General features: G+C 43.7%; 1 protein-coding gene and 1 long non-coding RNA gene across 9 annotated transcripts in view; one reads left to right on the top strand and one right to left on the bottom strand.

The window, feature by feature from the left end:
- LOC141413667 (uncharacterized) overlaps positions 1-20110 on the top strand; it is a 58325-nt gene that overhangs the window by 467 nt on the left and 37748 nt on the right. For 4 of the 5 annotated variants that reach the window (XR_012438415.1, XR_012438412.1, XR_012438413.1 and 1 more), the window contains exon 2: positions 129-225. This is a non-coding gene — a long non-coding RNA (uncharacterized lncRNA). Of the gene's footprint in view, positions 1-128; positions 226-3157; positions 3333-3812; positions 3917-20110 lie in introns of all 5 variants that reach the window. The other variant, XR_012438414.1, reaches the window with a different exon arrangement.
- The window catches only part of LOC109676016 (leucine-rich repeat-containing protein 37A3-like), a 32202-nt gene continuing 24806 nt past the window's right edge, over positions 12715-20110 (bottom strand). For 3 of the 4 annotated variants that reach the window (XM_074045046.1, XM_020152549.2, XM_074045048.1), the window contains 6 exons: positions 17709-19456; positions 17318-17422; positions 14741-14790; positions 13363-13414; positions 13139-13279; positions 12715-13036 (listed from right to left, as the gene is read on the bottom strand). In XM_074045046.1, coding sequence (XP_073901147.1) covers positions 13184-13279; positions 13363-13414; positions 14741-14790; positions 17318-17422; positions 17709-19456 — 2051 coding nt within the window. In that variant the 3' untranslated portion in view covers positions 12715-13036; positions 13139-13183. Of the gene's footprint in view, positions 13280-13362; positions 13415-14740; positions 14791-17317; positions 17423-17708; positions 19457-20110 lie in introns of all 4 variants that reach the window. The other variant, XM_074045047.1, reaches the window with a different exon arrangement.

Raw genomic sequence — 20110 nt, 5'->3', positions numbered from 1 at the left:
ATGTTCTTTTGCTGTTAACCACCCTTGGTTTTTGTTGTTGTTGTTGTACTCGGGGTACAGGTAGTTTTTTTTTGTTTTTGTTTTTTAACACTTCCAAAGGCTTTAATTGATCACCATTATATTTACAGGTGTAGACCGGATAAAGGTTGCTTGCAGAGCTTCATATTCTCCACTTGTCTTTTCTTGCTTGCCTCCTCCCCTGCCAACTCTGTAGACCAATATCAGGTGAGACTGCTTTACTGGTTACATAGATCTATAAAATTTAAAAAGACACTTACCAAAAGAAAACTCCCAAATACAGTTATTAGTCAGTAATCGCTACATTAGCTGCCAGAACTTCACATTCATGTCTTCAGATTATCCCCATTTTGCGGGGAAGGAGGAAGGAAATTCAGAGGGAATTGAGTTGTACATTGTGACATTTACAAAATTCTTACAATATACCATAGTTGAATTCACCCCCTCCATCATTCTCATGTATCCCCCTCCCCCAATTCCTGGAATAGTTTCCACAGGTCTCATGAGTACATATTTCCATCATACTCTCTTGCACCCTTTCCTTCTCTTCCCCCCCGTTGAACCCATTTGAAGCAATGCTGGAAGTAAAGGATTTTCTACAGACATCTAGCTACCTTGGAATAGTATATCTGGCACAGCCAGAGCATTGGTGACTTGGCACAAGCATGCTTCTGCCCCCAAATCGAGCATTTAATGTCCCTCTCTTATTCCACTAAGTTTTGCAAAGCTACTGAGTGTTTGGAGCTGGGGGAACCCCTCAAAATAACCTCTTGTTTATCAGGAGCCCTTGTGTGCTGGTCTCTTGCTTTCCAGGCTCCCGGTCTTTCTGAAGTCTGCAGGTGTGCTTGCCTCTTCTCATCTTACTCTGCATGCTTTTGTGAAGTGCAGAACGGCGTGGGTCTTGGGTGTAATGGGGGTGGGGATGGGACAAGAGTGACATGCACAAATGCACATATATATTCCATGTTTTTGCAAACAATTTCATTCATGGATTCTTGCAACCTGCATGAGTTCGTCCTAGCAACCTAACTTGGAGCAACGGGAGACTGAGAAAGGACAAAAGACAAACATGCAGAAAGCTGGGATCAGGTGGACTGGGTGCTCTGGTGGAGACACACAACAGCCTCCACCACCTCCAGCGAGTTTATTATGTACAGGGGCAAACAAGGAAGTGGGATAGTGAAGTCAGTAGCATGACCTTGTAGTTATTGGGAACAGGAGAAACCTGTGATTGCTACTTTCTGCATATACTGTTGCTGTCTGCAGTCATGGTGTAAACATCCTTATTCTTACATAAAGCAACGGTGCGGAATTTTGCTCTCGCTCCCTTCTGCAGCTGGGGGCTGTGCCGACCCCAGCCTGCAGATTGACATGGCTGTGCTCATGTCAAGTTCTCATAGGCTTCTCATACTCCACTCTCCACAATGGACTGTGATCCCACCAGGCAAACTCCAGATGGAAAAAAACAATCTCATGTTTTCATGCGACTTGAACAATAATAAAGTAATCTACAAAGTAATCTCAAGTTCGGAGAAGAGAACTTGAGAGGTTTTCAGGTTCATAGCATCTATGAACATGTTTTTAAAAACTGTTGCTTTTTGGGCTTAAAGGTTAGTTCAATCCAACTTCAATTTTTGATCCTCCATCCCTTATCCATCCCCTTATCTTTTTACAACCAAACCTCCTCTTTATTTTACTTTTGGTATGAGCCTCCTCCATTCCCTGCAGTTGTGGTGGGTTTGAGTTACTGATTTAAGGGCCCTCCTTCAAGGCCCCAGATGTGCACTATGGCAAGCCAGTCAGTGCCTTCCCTTTCCTGACCCATGGTCCAACAGACCAATCAGAGCACCTTTGAGGGCAGCTTTTCTGTGCGCTATTTCCTGGACTTCAGTGTAGAGCTGGAATTTCTGATTACCAACCTTACAGTTATGGGGCTAGAGTCCTCCCAAGGCCAAAGCCATCACAAAGGAAAGCAGAGAGCCAGAAAAAGAAAGATGCACGAGCCACTCATGCAGCCAGCTTTAAGCCCTAGGGTTCCCTGATGTGTTGAAATCAAAGTCTTAGGCCCCCAGCCCAACTCCAGGGGTTCTACATGTCAGGTCCAGCCACTTGCCCCAACACACCAAATAAAGAGATGAGTAATGATGAAGACGGAGAAAGATTTATTATGCTGCTCCGGCACCTCAGGAAGAGGCAGGGTATTCAGCCTGTCTTTGGAGTATAGGCATGAGCTTTTGGGTTAAACAGAAAAAGAACTGGGGCAGGGGGTGAAAGGTATGCGTAATTACTAAGTAGTTCTGGTCAGCTGGGCACTGGTGGCTCATGCCTGTAATCCTAATTACTTGGGAGGCTGAGATAGGGAGGATCCAGGTTTGAGGTCAGCTTAGGCAGATAGTTCTCCAGGCCCCATCTTCAAAATAACCAGAGCAAAATGGGCTGGAGGCATGGCTCAAGTGGTAGAGCACCAGCTTTGCAAACACCAATGCCTCAGTTCAAACCCCAGTCCTACCAAAAATAACTCAGTAAATAAATAGTCCTGGTCAAAGTATGGCCTGGCTGATCATTCTCGGGGGTTTTGGAGACATTATGGCTGAGGGGATTATTGCTTGAGGGGAAAAATCTGGTCAGGCTGAGCAAAGCAGTGTTGCTTGGCAGGTGGAGACTCTGGTGTTTTTTCTTGTAGTTTCCTCCTTCCTTTCTTGTAAAGATGTTTTTGATCAGTCCTGCCCTTCCTAGATGCCAAGGTGTTTACAAAGTAACTACAGGGGAGAAGGGCTCAGAGCAAAGGTCACAGATACAACATGGAGACACAGATTCCAAACTTTTCTACTGCTTTTAGTTAATTCATGGGCCCAAGAAAGTAGTCAGTGCTTTTGCTGGGCACCAGTGTCTCAGGAGGCAGAGATCAGGAAGATCAAGGTTCGAAGCCAGCCCCAGCAAATAGTTTGCGAGACCCTATCTTGAAAAAACTGTGCATAAAAAAAGAGCTGGTGGAGTGACTCAAGGTGTAGGCCCTGAGTTCAAACCCCAGTACCACAAAAAAAGCAAGTAATCAGTACTTTTCAGCAAAAGACAGTTAATAAGTAATTGTTATGATCTGATACATTATGCACTATTTTTGTTTGTTTCTTTGAAACAGGGTCTTGCTGTGTACCTAGACTGGCTTAGAACTTAAGATCTTCCTTCCTCCTTCTCCCAAGTGCTGTGATTACAGGCATGTACCACCATGCCTGGCTGACATCTTTTGTTTAAGCAACTAGATTTCTTTCACATGGAACATAAAGAGCCTGAACTGACATATTTTTTGAGCTTGGGTGAGTTATTACCCAATTTCTTCATCTATTATTTGGGGAGAATAAGATGGACCTCCCAGGCAGCTGTAAGGTTTAAATAACATGTAAATTTATACTTAAAATAGGATTGCTATTCGTGATGTAAAAATTTTAGTGTTGGAGATGGACAGGATTTATTTGCCTTACAAACAGTGCTTGTGGCACACAGGGTTTCAGAGGCCCTCTCAGGCCCTCCCAGGATCTGCAGTTATAGGTTGGGAATCACTGCTATCACTGCTCCAGAGGTTAACTTTTGAGCAGGGCAACAGGTACTTCCCTGTGCCCCTTCAATCTAGTGCATTCTTTCTCTAAGAGCATAGTCATGTTGCACGGTCCTCCCATCCCATTCCTACCTTACCTGGTCTGAGTACAGGTTCATTCCAAGCAAGAGCCCCATTCCCTATTTCACTGATTCCAACCTTGCTCAGGAGGTGGAGTGATTGGAGATTATTTCTGTTGTAGAACCAGGAACACCCTTACCAACAGGAACTATGGCTGTCGTTTATTCACATGGAATACAATCACAATTTGTCAGGGAAAAAAAAATGCTAACTGCCTGAGAGTTGGTGAGTTTTTCCTTTAACATCCCTCTACTAGTACTAATTCACTTCTTACTTGTGAGTTTCTAAGAGCAGAGAGGTTGACAGGAGCTAAAAAGTCTAAGCTGTGAAAAAAATTAAATGTGAAATCATAAATCTACTAACTTATTTTGTAGACAAATTGCAAAGTAATTTCCTGGGAACCATTGTCCCAGTACAGTGACTCCTAGAAGGGATTCCCAATTTGTATTATTTTTCAAATAATTTTTCAAATACTTGATACAAATACATGACCTAAAATTCAAAAGGTATATACAAAAGGGCACACCTATGTGTCATTGCAGCTTCCCAGTTGCCCTCCTTAAAGGAAACCACCATTATCAGTATCTTGTATGTCCCTCCAGAGATATTCTATGGTAGCACTGTCCATCAGAACTGTAATGATGATGTAATCCCAGCTGCTCAGGAAGCAGAGCTCATGAGGATCACAGTTTGAGGCCAGACTGGGCAAAAAGTTAATGAGCCCCCCCATCTCAACAAATAAGCTGGGTGTGGTGGTTGGTGCCTTGGTCCCACCTTAATGGGAGGCATAGGTAGGAGGATTGCAGTCTAAGGCTGGCACCAGGCAACAAGTGCGAGACCCTATCCAAAAATTAACTAAAGAAAAAGCTGGGGGTATGGGCTTAAGCAGTAGACCTAGCAAGTGCTAGCCTGAGTTTAAACCCTTGGACTGCTAAAAAGAGAATCGTAATGATGAAAATGTCTTACCATTGCTGTTCAATATTGCAGTCACTAGCCAGGCACATGTGGCTATTGAGCAATGGAAATTTGGCTAGTGTGACTTAGGTGCTGACTTTTAAATTTTAATTTGTATTAATTTAAATTTATATTTAAATATTGATATGTGGCTAGTGATTACTATATTGGGACCCCAATTTTGTACAGATAATACACAACACACAGTCACGTACGATGCACATTATACTAGCCTTGCTTCATTCACTTACCAGTGCCTAAGTACCATGGAGATAGATTTTTTAAAACTACTACAAAACATCTGTTGTAATTCGTGAGGGCAATCTTGGAGAGCCATGGGCCATCACTTTTTATAGCAAGCTCCAAACTCTCCAACATATATAATGAAGACACCTCACAGCACTCCTAGGTTCCCCATCCCCGCACTTTTACCACCTTGGGTTTGGGGGGGCTTTGAATAGTCCCTTTTGGGAACTGGGGGGAAAATTTACCATGAGTCACTGCTCTAAAACACATTCTCCGCCCACATGGCCTATGCCTGATGGTGGCAGCATTCTTTAGGGTTCATCACAGCTCTTTAAGTGCTTCTCCTTTTAAAAAATCAAAGTCTCTGGGGAAGATAGCAATTAAGGTAGAATGTCTGGGCCTAAACTTGGATTTTTGCCTGATGAGAGTGGCCAAGGGGCTTTGAGGAGCATGGGGACTTTGTTGGGGAATCTCACTGTGTTGAGCCATGAGGATCCCTGACTAAGTTTGTGCCTTTATTTTTTTATGGCACTGGGGTTTGGACTCAGGGCCTCAAGCTTGCTAGGTAGGTGCTCTTAGCACTTCAGCCATTCTGCCAGCACTTTTTTGAGATGCTTTTTTAAATTCTCATGAATTATTTGCCCATGCTGGCTTTGATATCTGCCTCCTGAGTAGCTAGGATTACAGATGTGAGCCACTGGCACCCAGCTGGTTTTTGATATTTCAGGTGATGAGAATCTTTTCCATTTCAAATGGTCCCTGGAGATAGAAATTTTACTTATCTGTTTTGGTGTTTATCCTTTTCTTCCGGAGGTCCTTGTGGGAGGTAGTAGATCCAGTATTTGGTGTCAGACACATCTGGGTACAGATCTCAGCTCCAAAGGGCACAATCCCTTTAGTTTGTGGGGCAATAACATTATTTGCTGACCTCCAGTAAGTCAGTCTATATTGCATACTGAATCACATAGAGAGGCTGAAGGAACAGACTGAAATGCACTCAGCAATATTCCTGAGTCATCCCTAAAGCAGGGCTTGTGTTACACACTGGTGGGAAGGGGGCAGGAGCTGTGTGGAGAGGAAGGAGATGTGGTTCTTGCCTTGTCATGGTTCCTCAAAGTGACCTCAAAGAGAACAGTGACTGAGTCCCTTCCTTCACTACATTGTGTTTCCAGGTGACTGCTGCAAGAACAGGCCCAGATTGCATAACCTACAAACCAGGGCTCATCAGACACTGAATTACTAGCCCCAGTTTCTTGGCCCACATGGTATCCATGATCTCAGTGTGGGTAAACTGTCCTTGCCTGTCCCCTGGCTTTGGGCTTGCCCTGTGGCTTGCTTTGGCCAGTGAGATGAAGTAGAAGTGAAAGTGCTGTTCCAAGTGTTGGCTTGCAGAGGCCTCACGAGCATCTGCTGGTCTTCAGTGGACTTCCTCCTTCACAAGAGAGGAGCATCTCCTCTTAATTACCACCTCTCCACCCTGAGTGCAGAGTGAGCACAGGTGGACGGAGCCAACCAGCTAGCACAGCATTAGAACACAGCTACATTAGCCAGCTACAGACCTGCAAGGGCCATTCTAATTCCCGAGTTACACAGCATCACTGCAGCATAGCTAACCCATTCCTTATTATTTATTTATCTATTTATTTATTTATTTATTTGGTGGTACTGGGGATTGAACTCAGAGCCTCAAGCATGAAGTACTCTACCATGTGAGCCAAACTCCCAGTTCTTTTGCTTTTAGTTTTTCAAATATGGTCTTGTGCTTACTTTGCCCAGGCTGGTCCTGAACGGTGATCCTCCTACCTCCACCTCCTTAGTAGCTGGGACCATAGTTGTGCCACCACATTCAGCTTAACTCACTCTTTTTTTTTTGGTACTAGGGTCTCAGGACCTCATACTTCTACTTCCTAGGCCGTATTCTACTGCTTGAGCTATGTGCCTAGTCCTTTTGCTTTAGTTATTTTTTGATAGAGTCTTGTGGTTTTGCGTAGGCTAGCCTGGACCATGGCCCTCCTACTTTTACCCACCACATAGCTGGGGTCACAGGTATGTACCACCTTACCTGGCATGTTTGTTGAGATGGGGTCTTGCTTACTTTTTGTTCTGGTTGCCTTTGAACCACAGTTCTCCTGATCTCTACCTCCTGAATAGCTAGGTAGGATTACAGGTACAACCATCACATTCAGTCCTCTAGCCCATTTCTTTTAGTAGGTTGTAAGTTCAGCTATTGCAAGAGAGACCCAACACACAGTGGGTTAGAAAGAAAGCAGTTTATTGAGTTCTCATGTAATAATCCAATTAAGAAGCCCAGGGTTAATTTGGTGGTCCACACTGTCAAGAACCCAGGCTCTGTCTACTTACTGCTCTACCTCATGTACATGAGGGCGTGACCCTGAAGAAGAGGAAAGTTGAATGGGGTGCAACTCAGTAGCAGACGCTTACCTAGCAGTGTAAGGCCCTAGCCTCCCACCCTAGTGCCCTCAAAACAACAGCAACAAGCAAAACAAAACAGGAGGAAGTGTCTTGAGGCCCAAACAGAAGTGCCAAGAGCAGCTCAAGTGGAGGCTTTCTGTGTTATAATGTTGGAAGGAGGGTTTGGCGCCACACCGTGGAGGGCTTGCGTTTGTAGGACTGAAGGACTTTGAGACTTTGACCTCTGAATACCATGGAGGCTTCATATAAATGAGGGCTATACCCTCGTCTTGTTATGACATACTACGTCAGACAAGAAACTAGAAGCCATTCTGGATGTTTCAAGAGGATACTGCAGTAGTTAAGGCAGCACACAAAAGCTTGCTAGGATAGGTCCCCTTTGTCTCTAGGATTGACTCGAGGGAAGGTTTGTAGGTTGAAAGGGAAGCACTAACAGCCTATAGAAAATCTGTTTTGGCTTAAAGTATCCAGAGTGCCTTCTAGTTTCTTGTCTGAGGTAGTATGACAGAATAAAAATATATTTTTGGTTTCTGCCCCCAGTTCCTGATACAGAGCTCCTAAAAACTTTGGAAACTTTTGGGTGATGGGAGCATTTTTTTGTTCTAATGAAGCAACTTTTGGTGGGCTCCTAGGTGGGGCTGGTCACCAGAAAGACTAAATCATAATTGGGTATTTAAAACTTTAAGCTCCAGTATTCAGCCTCTGGGGGGGGAGATGAGGAGGTGGAGATTAATGATGAATCATGTCTGCATGATGCAGCCTTCCTAAAAAAATCCCAAAAAATGGGATTCAGAATGCTTCTGGGTTCATAGACATATCCACATTGCTGGGAGGGTGGTGTATCCCAAATCCATGCTCCGTGGGAACCTTTTCCAGCCAGACCTCACCCTATGTATCTGTTCATGTGGCTGTTCATTGTACCCTTTAAAATATCCTTTTTAGGGCTGGAGGCATGCATCAGGTGGTAGAGCACTTGCCTAGCAAGCATGAGGACCTGGGTACAATCCTCAGTACAATAAATAAAAATAAATAAAACAAAACACAATACTCTTTTGTACTAGATCCACAGTAGGAAGTACAGTTTTCCTGCACTCCAGGAGTCATTCTGTCAAATGATCAAACCTGAGGTCAATGGTTAGTCAGAAGCATGGGTGACAACCTGGACTTGAGATTGGCCTCAAGTCCTCCTCTGAAGTAGAGGCAGTCTTGTAGTACTGAGTCCTTAATGCGAGGAGTCTGGCACTAACCCCAGTTGGTAGCAAAATTAAGTAGAATTATAGGTTACCCAGCTGGTGTCCACAGAAAATTGGAAAATTGCTTGGTGTGGGACAACCCCCCATCTAATGTCAGAAGTAGAGAAAAGGGTTTTTTCCTAATGCAGGTAGTATTAAAATATGTCTACAAATTCTTTGAATCTTCTTTCTTCAAAAGGCAGAGTCTAAATCCTCTCTCCTCGAGTGTAGGTTGGATTTAGTGACGTTTCTGTTCATGTCGTGTGGCAGAAGGATGCTGTGTGCTTTCTGAGGCTTGGTCATAAAAATAGAAAGTGTCTCTGGAGGAAGCCCAGCCATCACGATGTGAGGACATTCAGTCAAGTAGCATGTGGACAGGGCCACACAGGCAAGACACAGCGTGAGGGAACGAGCCACCTCGGAGGTGGATCCTCCAGCCTCAGTCAAGCCTTCAGATGGCCACAGCCTTGACTGAAGTCTTGAGAACCTCATGAGAGACTCAGAGCTGGAACCGCTATAGCTGCTCCTCAATTCTTGACTTGCAAACACTGTGAGGAATAGGAGCTTACTGTCATTTTAAGTCACAGTCTGGGGGTGATCTGGTACCCAGCATTAGGTACGTGATACTTTGATGCATGGATTGAGTCAGCCAGACTGGAGACCCTCTGAGCTGGTGTATTAGTGGTGCCCTTGCAATGGTTGGGGATTTTTACCCCAGGCTCCAAGTCTTCCCCTCCATGCCAACTGCTCATTGATTTTCCTGGGCACAGAATTCCTTGCCCACTGTCAGATAAGGGGGACAGTAGCACCAAATGCTGAAATGTAAATTAGGGTGATTTTTTTTTTTTGGTGGGGAGGAGAGGTACTTACAAGCAGAATGTTAACAGTACACTCTGTCTCCCAAGCTTTCAGAGAAGGAAAGTCAGGCCAGGTTTAGCAGGACTGTGGGTACCAAGGCTGGAGTTTGTGCATGGAAGGAGCCTGTCTTGGCATGTATTGTATGTTTATAGGACTAGGGAAACAGGGAACATCTATGTTACCTTTGTGGCTGCTGCTTGGTGGAGAGATGACCTCATTAGCCTAATTTTTCCAACTGAGCTTGGTGGTTCCTGTTGAGCTAGAAAAGCCCCTGCTGAATCAAACACCCTTTCTGGAGCTCCATTTTTCTCCCAGTTCCTGCTTAGTCCAGACCCCCCGTTACCTCCTGCTCTCCCTCTACTTTTAGGCCACCATCAAAGGACTAAATTCCAAACTTGATCATGTCTTCTCACTGTGTAACCCATCAGTAGTTCAACCTCTGGTTCCTGTGCCTTTGGGATCAGGGTCCCTGGCCCCTATGCAGTGTGTAGCATTTATGCCTTTTACTCCTTGCACGCTTGCATGTCATGCTCCAGAACATCAGACTGCCCACATGCAGGCCTCCCTCAAGGATTTGTGCTTCCTTGCCATTGTACTGTCCACTGTCTAGATGCCTGTCTTTCCTGTTGTCAGAAAGGAAATCTTTATTGTCAGGAATCAACTTTATTCCTTTTCTCTTCATCCCTAGTATCTGCTCTATTCCAGCAAACCCAGAGTTGGACCACATCTTGATAAGCAGCCATGGTCTCATCTAATACACTGTCTTCTCAGTGTGGATTGAGATGCCCCCTGAGAAAAGGGACTCTGTCCTAGTCAATTCTTTCCCCAGCACCGTCACAGCATCTTGCATGTAACCCATACCCAGCTTAAGTTCCATCCCTTTTTGGACTCTCCCTAGGCCACCTAACTTTTCCTTCACTGAACTGACACATCTCTGGTCTGCAGCATTTTTGCCCTAATTATATTTTGCCTCATTTCATCATCTTGTTAAAAATGTCTCATTTCTCTGACAGGTTTCGCTGGGATCACTGAGAGTTTTCTTGTAGTGGCATTGGTCTGGTGTCCACTTCTTTCACTCAGGTCTCAGCTAAGAGCTGGTCTTCTGAGCTATAGTTTGCCCATCAGTAAGATGGAGACAGTCATGTTCTGTGCCACCCAACCCAAGACACCATTCTTCTTCCAGATTACAGCCAGGGGTGTGTGCCTGGCTTGAGGACAGACAGCTGGCCACAGGCTGGCCGGGCAGAAAGTCTGGATTGGGGCAGAAATTCTGCCCCATCTAGGACCAGCTGGACAATGTAGAATATAGTGCTTGTGAGTTTTAATTAATTGTACAATTTAATTGTACAAATTTGAGATAGTGTTACATAAAAAAAGAACTTCACTTTTTGTGTCAAATTTAAAATAATGCAAATATGCCAAAATAAAGCTTCTTGGAGTCCTGTGTCACACTTTGGGAAGCCCGAAGTACCTTTCTTATTAGCTCCTGTCTTTTTTTTCAATACTTTTTTTAGGGAAACACCTCTATCCAGGTACTAGTGGCTCATGCCTATAATCCTAGCCACTTGGGAGGCTAAGATTGGGAGGATCACAGATTGAGCCAGCCCAGGCAAACAGTGCTCCAAAATAATTACAGCAAAATGGACTGGAGGTGTGGCTCAAGCAGTAGAGCGCCTGCTTTGTGAGCATGAAGCCCTGAGCTCACAAAATAAAAAAATAATGATGCAAAAAAAAAAAAAAAAGTTGCTAAATGATGAAAGACTGTGAAATGCCTAACCCAGGGCCTGGCACCAAGTAAGCTGATTTTAAGTGGTAGTTGTTGGTGCTTCCTGTTGTGATTACTATTTAGTCTTGTGCTGTAAATTCAGTAAATATTTTTTGGCTCACTTGTCACCATAGAAGGAGAAACACTGGTTTTCATTTTTAGGAAGGAACTTTGGGAAGCATCAAGATAACAGGGATCTCCTGCCCAGAATTAGCTAACTTATCAGCCAGATGAGGAACTGACAGGCCACTAACTGCTTGGAACCCTAACCAGCAAAACCCACTGAGCTGCTTTCCAGGCACACTGCTCCTCCAGGAGACCTGGGGCTGTTCATCCATTTGTGGCTGGCACCGTTCTTCATCTCATATTACTAGAATGCCATCATTTTCTTGTGTTCAGTAGGTGGATTATTCTTGTTTATTCTGATTTTCTTTTACTCACAAATGTGTTTAATACATTCTCAACATGATTTATTAATAACTGTTTTTGAGCATGGAGTGAAGGACCCCTTGTGTCCTTTGTAAATAGCTACTTGCAATCATGTAGCTACGGATGCCCATTGGACAAGGCAGGAAGCAGATAGATTTGGAGCAGGGCAGAACTGGAAGGAGCTGAGCAGCAAATGTGCAACCCTCAGTGAGGTTAGGAGAGGCTGTGGAGCCCATGTGAATGGAGAAGTAGCCCCACCAGTTTATTTTTGGAAATAAAGGCTAGGGAGGGCAGTCTTGGGAAATTATCCTGCACATTCTTACACTATCCCTCTGGTACCTCTCTACAATTGTCCAAGGGTCAATTGTGTTTTGGTGCAGTCCTGGGCCTTCACCTTCAGCCATTCCACCAGCTCTTTGTGTGTGTGTGTGTGTGTGTGTGTGTGAAGGGTTTTTTCGAGATAGGATCTCTTGAACTATTTGCTTGGGCTGGCTTCAAATCGAAATCCTCCTGATCTCTGCTCTGCCTCCTGAGTAGCTAGGATTACAGGAGTGAGCCTGTTACTGGTGCCTGGCAGGGTCAATAGTTTTAAAAGAAAAACAAACTAAGGTCAATTTTCTACCCATTTGTCAAAGTGGAGAACACTTCTAAGACAGGCTACATACTCATGTAATAGTTTGAGGGCTTGGGAAAAAAACCACAAGACCTGGCCCCACAGTGCAGTAGGCTCACTGATCTAGATATTCTGGTGTCCCCAACACCAAGTGAGAAGTTCTACAAGGTGTATGGTCTCCAGGGGGCAGGGGGTCAGACACCTCGGAAATGACTGGTTCTTGATGAACAGAGGAAAGGGCAAGAGAACAACTGGGATTTGACTTAAAACTCCGCATCCGTTGTAGATGTGTTTTCTGATTCCCCGAGGATGATTAAACTGGGGGAGCTAAGGCAGGAAGCTCTCTTCTCTGTCTACACTGCTTCTTCCAGAAGCGTGACTGCCACAAAGGAGTCCAGCATCAGTTCTAGTTTTCCTGCCTGTGTCCTTGTTATTTGCACATACATTATTTAACTCTTTAGGTTTTAATTTCTTACTACATGGATAGACTGAGTTAGAAATTTTACACATTTTAATGAGAATAATAAGTATTTGACAAGCAGTGTCAAACAAAAATTTGCCAGTTCTGAGGTGGGATGGGCATCACTGTATGGGCTGAGTGGAGAGCACCTCAGCCAGTTCCCTCTTCTCACCCTCGGGCTGAATCTACCTGTGCTGGAATTGTTACGACGACTTCGCTGAGCTCCCTGGGAGAATAATGCAAGCCTTTTTCTTTTGAAGTTCCAGAAGCTTCTTCACTGACTTCACTGGGAGAATCATTCAAGCCTTTTTCTCTTGAAGATCCAGAACTGTCTACGATGACTTCAGTGAGCTCCCTAGGAGAAGAAACAAGCAAAGCTTTTACTCTTCTAAAGAGTCCCAAATGTTCCTTACTCCCATGTTAGACAGGAATCTTAAATCACCCCTTAGCCATTTACCCTGCATCTTTATTGAAAATCTCATCCTCATCAGAAGAGTCCTTGTCATGTAGCTTCTGGGCCATATTTTTCTTCCGGGTGGCACTGAGGTCTGTACATATCCCTAAGCCAGAGTGGCCGCCTTAAGCAAAGGAAGCCCTCCTAGAAAAGAGAAGGGGAGATATTAATTCTGCTTTCCCCTCCCTTTTCCAACCACAACACCACCAAGTCCTCTTCAAACTTGCCTGACTCTCACTTTCTGTTGGGTATCTCCTGCGCAGAAATGTGAAAAAGCCCCTTGGAGGAAAACACATGCACAAGACAGTTAGTGATTCATGCTGTTTTACAAGTCTCTTATGATGTACATCTCAGGTCTTACTAAGACAAAAACTTGTGCTTTGGTCCATAATCACAATGAGCAAAGTCACCCCAGACCTGGGGGCTTGAAAACAATTCCATGCATGCAGGGCTTCCAGCAGCTGTCCATGCCTGTCCCAAAGAGCCCCACAATGTCTGGGGAGACCTTTGTGTGTGGCTTGCATGCAGCATAGGCAGGATCATCAGCTCCACTTTTCTCCTCTGCTAAGTACCCCTGTGCAGTGAACAAACTGCACAACCATACTGGGAAGAAGCATTTCACGCTCTCCAGAGTCTTTCATATCAGTCCCCTGCAAACTTGGTCTCTCATGCATCATTTGCTCACTGGGTTGGGGTGAGGAGTGAGGGAGAAGGTGCTTTTGTTTTCCTAGCCGCTTTACCCATAAGTTGAGTCACACCAAGCCCAAGCAAATGTCTGAGTCCAGCTAATGAAGTTATCTAGCTCAAAGATTTTTCTACTGCAGGCTGTCACTAATAAATGTGGCATGAAATCAGTTTAACGGCCATGACTAGCACTAACACACAACGTATCTTTTCTGAGTACAAACAGAATAGGAAAAGTCAGAGTGTATCATTCCAGAGACTATGGTTGTCTTCATGGCATATAAGTACTGATTCATGATATAATATGTAATCACAGCCCAACCACAGTGTAATCAATGGAGAAGTGTCAGGCTTGAAAGGAGCCACCTTCCTGATAACTCACTAGCAGTGTGACCCTGGGATAAGGTATTTCCTCTTTCTCCTTCTCCATTTCCTTACTATAAAAGGAAGAGACAAACTACTGTTTCTCCTAGCTAAAACTCTATGAGGTTTGGATAAAAGAGAGAGTAGAGATGAGAAGGTAACCAGTAGGATTGAGAAGGTAAGTTTTCCCACCACTTTAGAGGAAGGACTCAGACGCTCTATCTTTCACCAGCCCTGTGTCCTAACATCCTGGGGCTTCCTAACCCAGTTCCCTAGAAGGCCTCTTCTTGGGCCTGATGCCCACCAGCAGCAGGAGCAGGCACAGCCCAAACCTCTTACTCTTCACCCTCTATGCTTGAGGGACTAATTACAGCAAAGTCCTGGCTATCTCCGCCTTGGCTAGGGAACAGCTTTTGCTGGAGCCCATCAAAACCCTATGGGAAATATGTATACTTTACACCTCTGGCAGTTTCCTCCTTGTTAGGCCAGGGGATCTAAAGAGATGAGTTCTAAGTTCTCCCCTCGTTTTCAGACCCTCATAAAAAGACCTATATTTACCTTGAGGAGCCTTCTCTATCATCCTCTGTTGTTCGTCTGTGGGAATAAATCTGTTTTTGGAAGAAAGCACAATCATGATTATCCACCACAGTGAACACTATCTGCAAATCTTTATCCAGTCCTTGTATTTAGGTCTTATTTACCCAGTGAGATAACTTTTCTGAACACAGGAATTCTACTCTGTTAATAGTTCTTCTCTTCCACAGTACCTAACTTAGGATCTTGCATGCAGCTGGCACTTAATACATTGTATTGACTGTTTTAGATGAAATTCAGCGGATAATTCCTAACAGAACCTTCAAATAGAAAAAGGAAGCATCCTTAACTTGATTAAAATATACGTATCTAATAGTCACCTTAAAACGACAGAGGTCACTGTGCGAGGGGACCTGGAAGTGGTGAAGAGGTCTCATAGAGATGAATCAATCTGGGTTGTAATACACATGTGCATAGAAGCAATGCTAGGAATCTCTCTGTATAGCTATCCTGATGTCAAACTGGTAAAAATGCTATGTCTTTCTTATTGTTGCTTATGTCTTGTCTTCAACCAAGTTGGAGAAGAGGGCAGAACAGGTTCTGCCTGGAAGCAGGGGCGGGGGGGGGGGGGGGGGGGAGAGGGAGGGGGTGGAGAAAGGGGGGGGGGGCAGGGGAGAGAAGTGCCCAAACAACATATGCACATATGAATAAATAAAAAAAAGAAAAAAATATCTACCAGAAACCAAAACAACAGTGTTGTTTTAAAATCAAAAATAAAGAGTAAAATGTTTCTTATTATTGCTTGGAGACACTGCTGTTGAGGAGGTCCCAGTCAATGCAATAAGGAAAATAAATGTGGTATAAGCACTAGAAAGGAAAGGACAAAATATTACTATTTGGATGTGAAATGATGGACAACCCAAAAGCCCAAGAGAATTAACTAAACTTATATTGGAAGTAATGAGAATTCACCAAGTTGGCTAAGTACAAAATAAAGAGATCAGCCCACACACCTCAGCCCACACACCTCAATACCTTTCCTGTGTACCTATATGAATTGGAAAAATGGAAGAAAGATCCCATTTACACTAGCAATAAAGATGTAGAAAGTCCCACAGAATAAACTTAACCAAAGATGTATAATATTTATGTGATTAAAACTCAGGGCAGGGCATGGCGATTCATGCCTGTAATCCCAGCTACTCAGAGGGACTGGAGGACCATGGTCCCAGGCTGGCCCTGGCAAAAACCTGAGACCCTATCTCAAATACTAGGCATTTGCCTGGCAAGTGTGAGACCCTGAATTCAAACCCCAGTATGAAAACAAAACCAAAAACAAATGCAACCATAAAACCCTCCCCTGGAGAATGTTAAGAGAATGAATTTACAGTCAGAGAAATTGGAGTTTTTTTTTTTTTGCCTTCAGTTTTGCCACTGGACCCTTAAATGATCTCCTTCATTGGTAAAGCAGGATCAATGAGCTCTTCCTCACAGGATTTTTGTGAGGATCTGTGGAAAATTCTTTGTCCTGTCTATAAATGCTAAGATTGCTATGGCATCAGAGGCAAAATCTACCAAAGGTTCCTGCCCATGGCATCAGGCCTACTAAGCTCTTTTCTACCACAAAACTATAAAAGTACTGCCTGTGTTTTCTCCTAATACTTTTATACTTAGTTTCCCTCTCTCTCAGAGCTCGTTCTCTTCCTCCCTCCCTCTGTCTTTCTCTCTCTCCCTCCTTCCCTCTTTGTTTCTGTCTCTCTCTTCCCCCTGTCTTTACATTTACCGAAATATGTTTGTTTAAGGTGAAAGTAGGAATGTTTTGTTACTTGCTCCCAAATAGTTAGGCAGCTGTTCTATTACCATTTGTTTATTTTCTCCCACTGACTAGAATATTAGAAGGTGACATTTCAAAAGTCACCTAGTGTTAGGCTAGGAGTGTAGCTCAGTGTAGCACCTGGTTAGCACGTGCAAGGCCCTGGGTTTAATTCCCAGCACAGACACACACACTCCTTGGGAACACCTCGTCTGTCTGTTGCTGGACGCTGTATGCTACTTGAAATAAATATTGCATTGTGTTATTCCTCATTGTGGAGTTGACATAATGCTTATCTCTCTTCCTTTGACTGCCATTACTTTCTACGGCAGGTAAAACACTGCAGGCTTCCTGTCCTTTCAGAGCTTATTATTTAAGCAGGCAAAGGAAATAATGAAAACACAAATAAATACAAATACAGATTGAACTGTACATACAAATTAAAAACAGTATAGGAGTTTATAGAAATTTCAAGAAAGGCCATAGCCACTGGGAGATGCAGAGGGTACTGCCTGTGCAGTGGCCAGTGATCATCTTCCCGGAGGTCTTCATAAACTAACACCTGCCGGCCCCTGACTCCTAGATACAAATTAGACTCTGTCATCTTACTGATATCACAGGCTTGACAGTGAGAAATACTATTTCATAGAGAGAAGACTACGTACACCATTACAGAATTACTTTTCTGTAGAGAGTGGGAAAATCCCTTTGGTTTTCAGTTTGTGGGTTTGGAGTCTATTACAAAGACAACACATATTCTGGAAACCTGAACAAATTGTGGTCCTTACCTCAATGATACAGATAATTATAATCAAAATCATCAGTACTGTGGCCAAAGATCCTGCCAAGATGACTTTGTTATTATAACCAGATCCTGGAACTTCTTCTGTAAACTAAAAAAAAATTTTTTTGTTAAATAACAAAGAGATGGGAAGGATGAAAACTATTTAAAATCCCATTCCAGCAGTTGAGTAGTTTAGGGGAATTAAAGAACACACCAAATGTAGTGTGTTACATGCCTCATTAATTTGCATTTTTTTCTATTTTTATCTGTTTTAGGTCCCACTTCACTCACCAAAGAAACAAAGCAGGGGACACTGTCTTGGCTTCATAACTTTGCACTAGACTAGAGCCACTGGTCTTCCTGCTTCAGTGGCATATCCTAAATGATTTGCTCACCTCACTTGATTCCTGCCCCTTCTGTTTACTCTGAACGTCTGTGTTGTCACTGATGTAGTCCTTTGTTTTCCACTGGTCTGTATCCCAGTCAGTTCTGGATGTACTGGCTTCTTGCTGTGTACTGAGAACTTTCATCAGGTAGCCTGTTCTGAGGATGAATTTAGAACAGACTGCCTGCACATCAGGATCAGAGCAGTCAATTCCCAAGGTCCTAATCATACGAGAAAGAAGTGCTCTCACATCACTGTTGGGGATGAGGGACGGAAGCTGCTGGATTAGCTTCGATATAAGATGGTCAGCCAGGGGTACCAATGTGCCAAGGACATCTTTGGTGGGTGAGTCAATGCCCATGCTGGGGTATTCCCATTGTATCTCACTGGTTTGTTTCACAGTTGGTATTTCATCAAATGCACCCACACTGGAATCTGCATCAGCAGCATCTTCCTGGTTTGTGGCTTCAGAGAGAGTATCTTCTGGCTCATCCGTGTTTGCCATAAGAGCACTTCCTTCAGTCTGCTTTTGTATAGGCGTGTCCTCTATAACAGGTTCTGAAAAAACATTTAATTCTGAAAACGGGTTGTTCTGAGAACTCAGGTCTCGCAAAGATGAAAAGGACCTTCGTGAAGGGGAACTTATGAGGTTTCTCACGGCAGAGAATGGAGGCCTGTGTGCAAGCAGCATGTTCAAGTGTGACTTTTTCTTTCTGGATTTGGGTATTCTGTGGAGCACATGAGAGCCTGTTTGATGAAGGTGATTTTTTTGGTCATTTGTGCTTGGTTTAGAAGCCTCCATGTTTCTAACTCTAGCATTTGCATCTTCTAAAACAAACATGGTGTAGGTTAAGTCTTTTGCTTTATTTCTGACCTCAGGGAGTGGTTTTGCAGTGGTGGACACTGAGTATGGAATTAGGAGAGAAGAGACCGTTGCCTTCTGTTCTTTTGTGAGTGAGGGCTCTGTTTGGAAGGTGAACTCCTCTGATATCCTGGGCTCCTGGACCATGTGAAGCTGCTCCAGCTCCCTTAAGGGTGGTCTCTTATCCCTCCTTTCTGCAGCAATAGTCTCCACAAGAGGTGGGGCACTCTGCTTCTCCCAGATGCTCTGTTTCCTCACTTCCTTGAAGGGCCTTTTCTGTATGCCTTTTGGCCCCTTGAGGACTCTGTTCACCCTCTGCAGCCTTTTCTCTGCAGACTCTGCCAGGCTGTTTTCCTCTGGTTGGGCAGTGTCCATTTTCCTTTGAAAGATTTGGCGTTTAGATTTGGAACCTAAAAGGCTGGGCTGCATAAACATGGCTGCTTTTTCTTTCTCTTTAATTTCATCAATTTTTTCCTGAATTTCTGCATCTAACACATTTTCCAGAAAATAGAGCTTGTTCAATTTATTTTTGTAAGCTAAGTTGTTTGAAGAAGGCTTAAGAGTGGGTCTTCTTATATTATTTTTCAAATTATCAGGAGAATTATTTCCATTTAACACATTGGAAAAAAGCAGCTTAATGAATGGTAACAATTTTGATTCTGCCTCTTCCAGATTTCCCTGCGAGAAAAATGGCAATATGTAATTTAGTGCACTAATGAGATCACTTTCATCATTAAAGGCTGGCTGCTCATTTATGAAGCCAGAAAAGCTGACACTATTTTGGTCCTCATATCCCCTTTCTGGTTCAATAGTCAGCTCGGTGCTTGTGCTCTTCTTCCGGGTCTGTAACACCTTCATGAATTTTCCTTCTGTATTTCCTATAGATGCTTCTTCAACTGTCCAAAAAAAAAAAAAAAAAGACTGCTGTTGATAAGGGAAGACTGGTAGCCAGTTTTGTTTTTTTTTTTAATCAGTTCATCGCCACATATCACAGTCAAATAAAGTAGGGGTAGGCAAATATTTGAGTGACATTTAAAGGGGAGAAAAATAAGCCCAAACTTAAACCTATGCAATGGCAACAAAAAGAGAAAAAACCACCTTTAACAAAGTAGCAACCTACTCAGAACATTCCATAGTGTGAAATACAGGAACTCTATTTAGGACAGTCAATTGCCCAACACTCAAAAAATACCAAGACTGGAAGACAAATATTTGCCTGCTCAGCAAAACTCTCTTCGCATTCACAATCTCCACACTGTCCTGTTTCAGAAACAGAGGACAACAAAGCTTCTTCTCTGAACCTCCCTTCCCCATACTGTGTTCTTGCTACCATCCACAGAGGACCATGATGAAGGACAATCCTCTGAAGGGAGCATTCTTTCTGCTAAAAAGTCCTCAGCTGGCCCTGTCCTCCTCCACCTACCCATCCTTTGCTTGGGCTCTGATCCCATGTAGCCTAACCTGCATAAAAGAAGGCTCTACACCAAACAAAAACAAAAACACAAACACTGTCTCATTCCTGGCTCTTTCCTTAAATTTGGGCAGGGAGC

This window comes from Castor canadensis, chromosome 11 (assembly GCF_047511655.1).
Source record: "Castor canadensis chromosome 11, mCasCan1.hap1v2, whole genome shotgun sequence".
In the NCBI taxonomy this organism is placed as follows: domain Eukaryota; kingdom Metazoa; phylum Chordata; class Mammalia; order Rodentia; family Castoridae; genus Castor; species Castor canadensis.
Note: the sequence above shows the minus strand (reverse complement) of the source record. Positions and strands in the feature narration are given on the sequence as shown.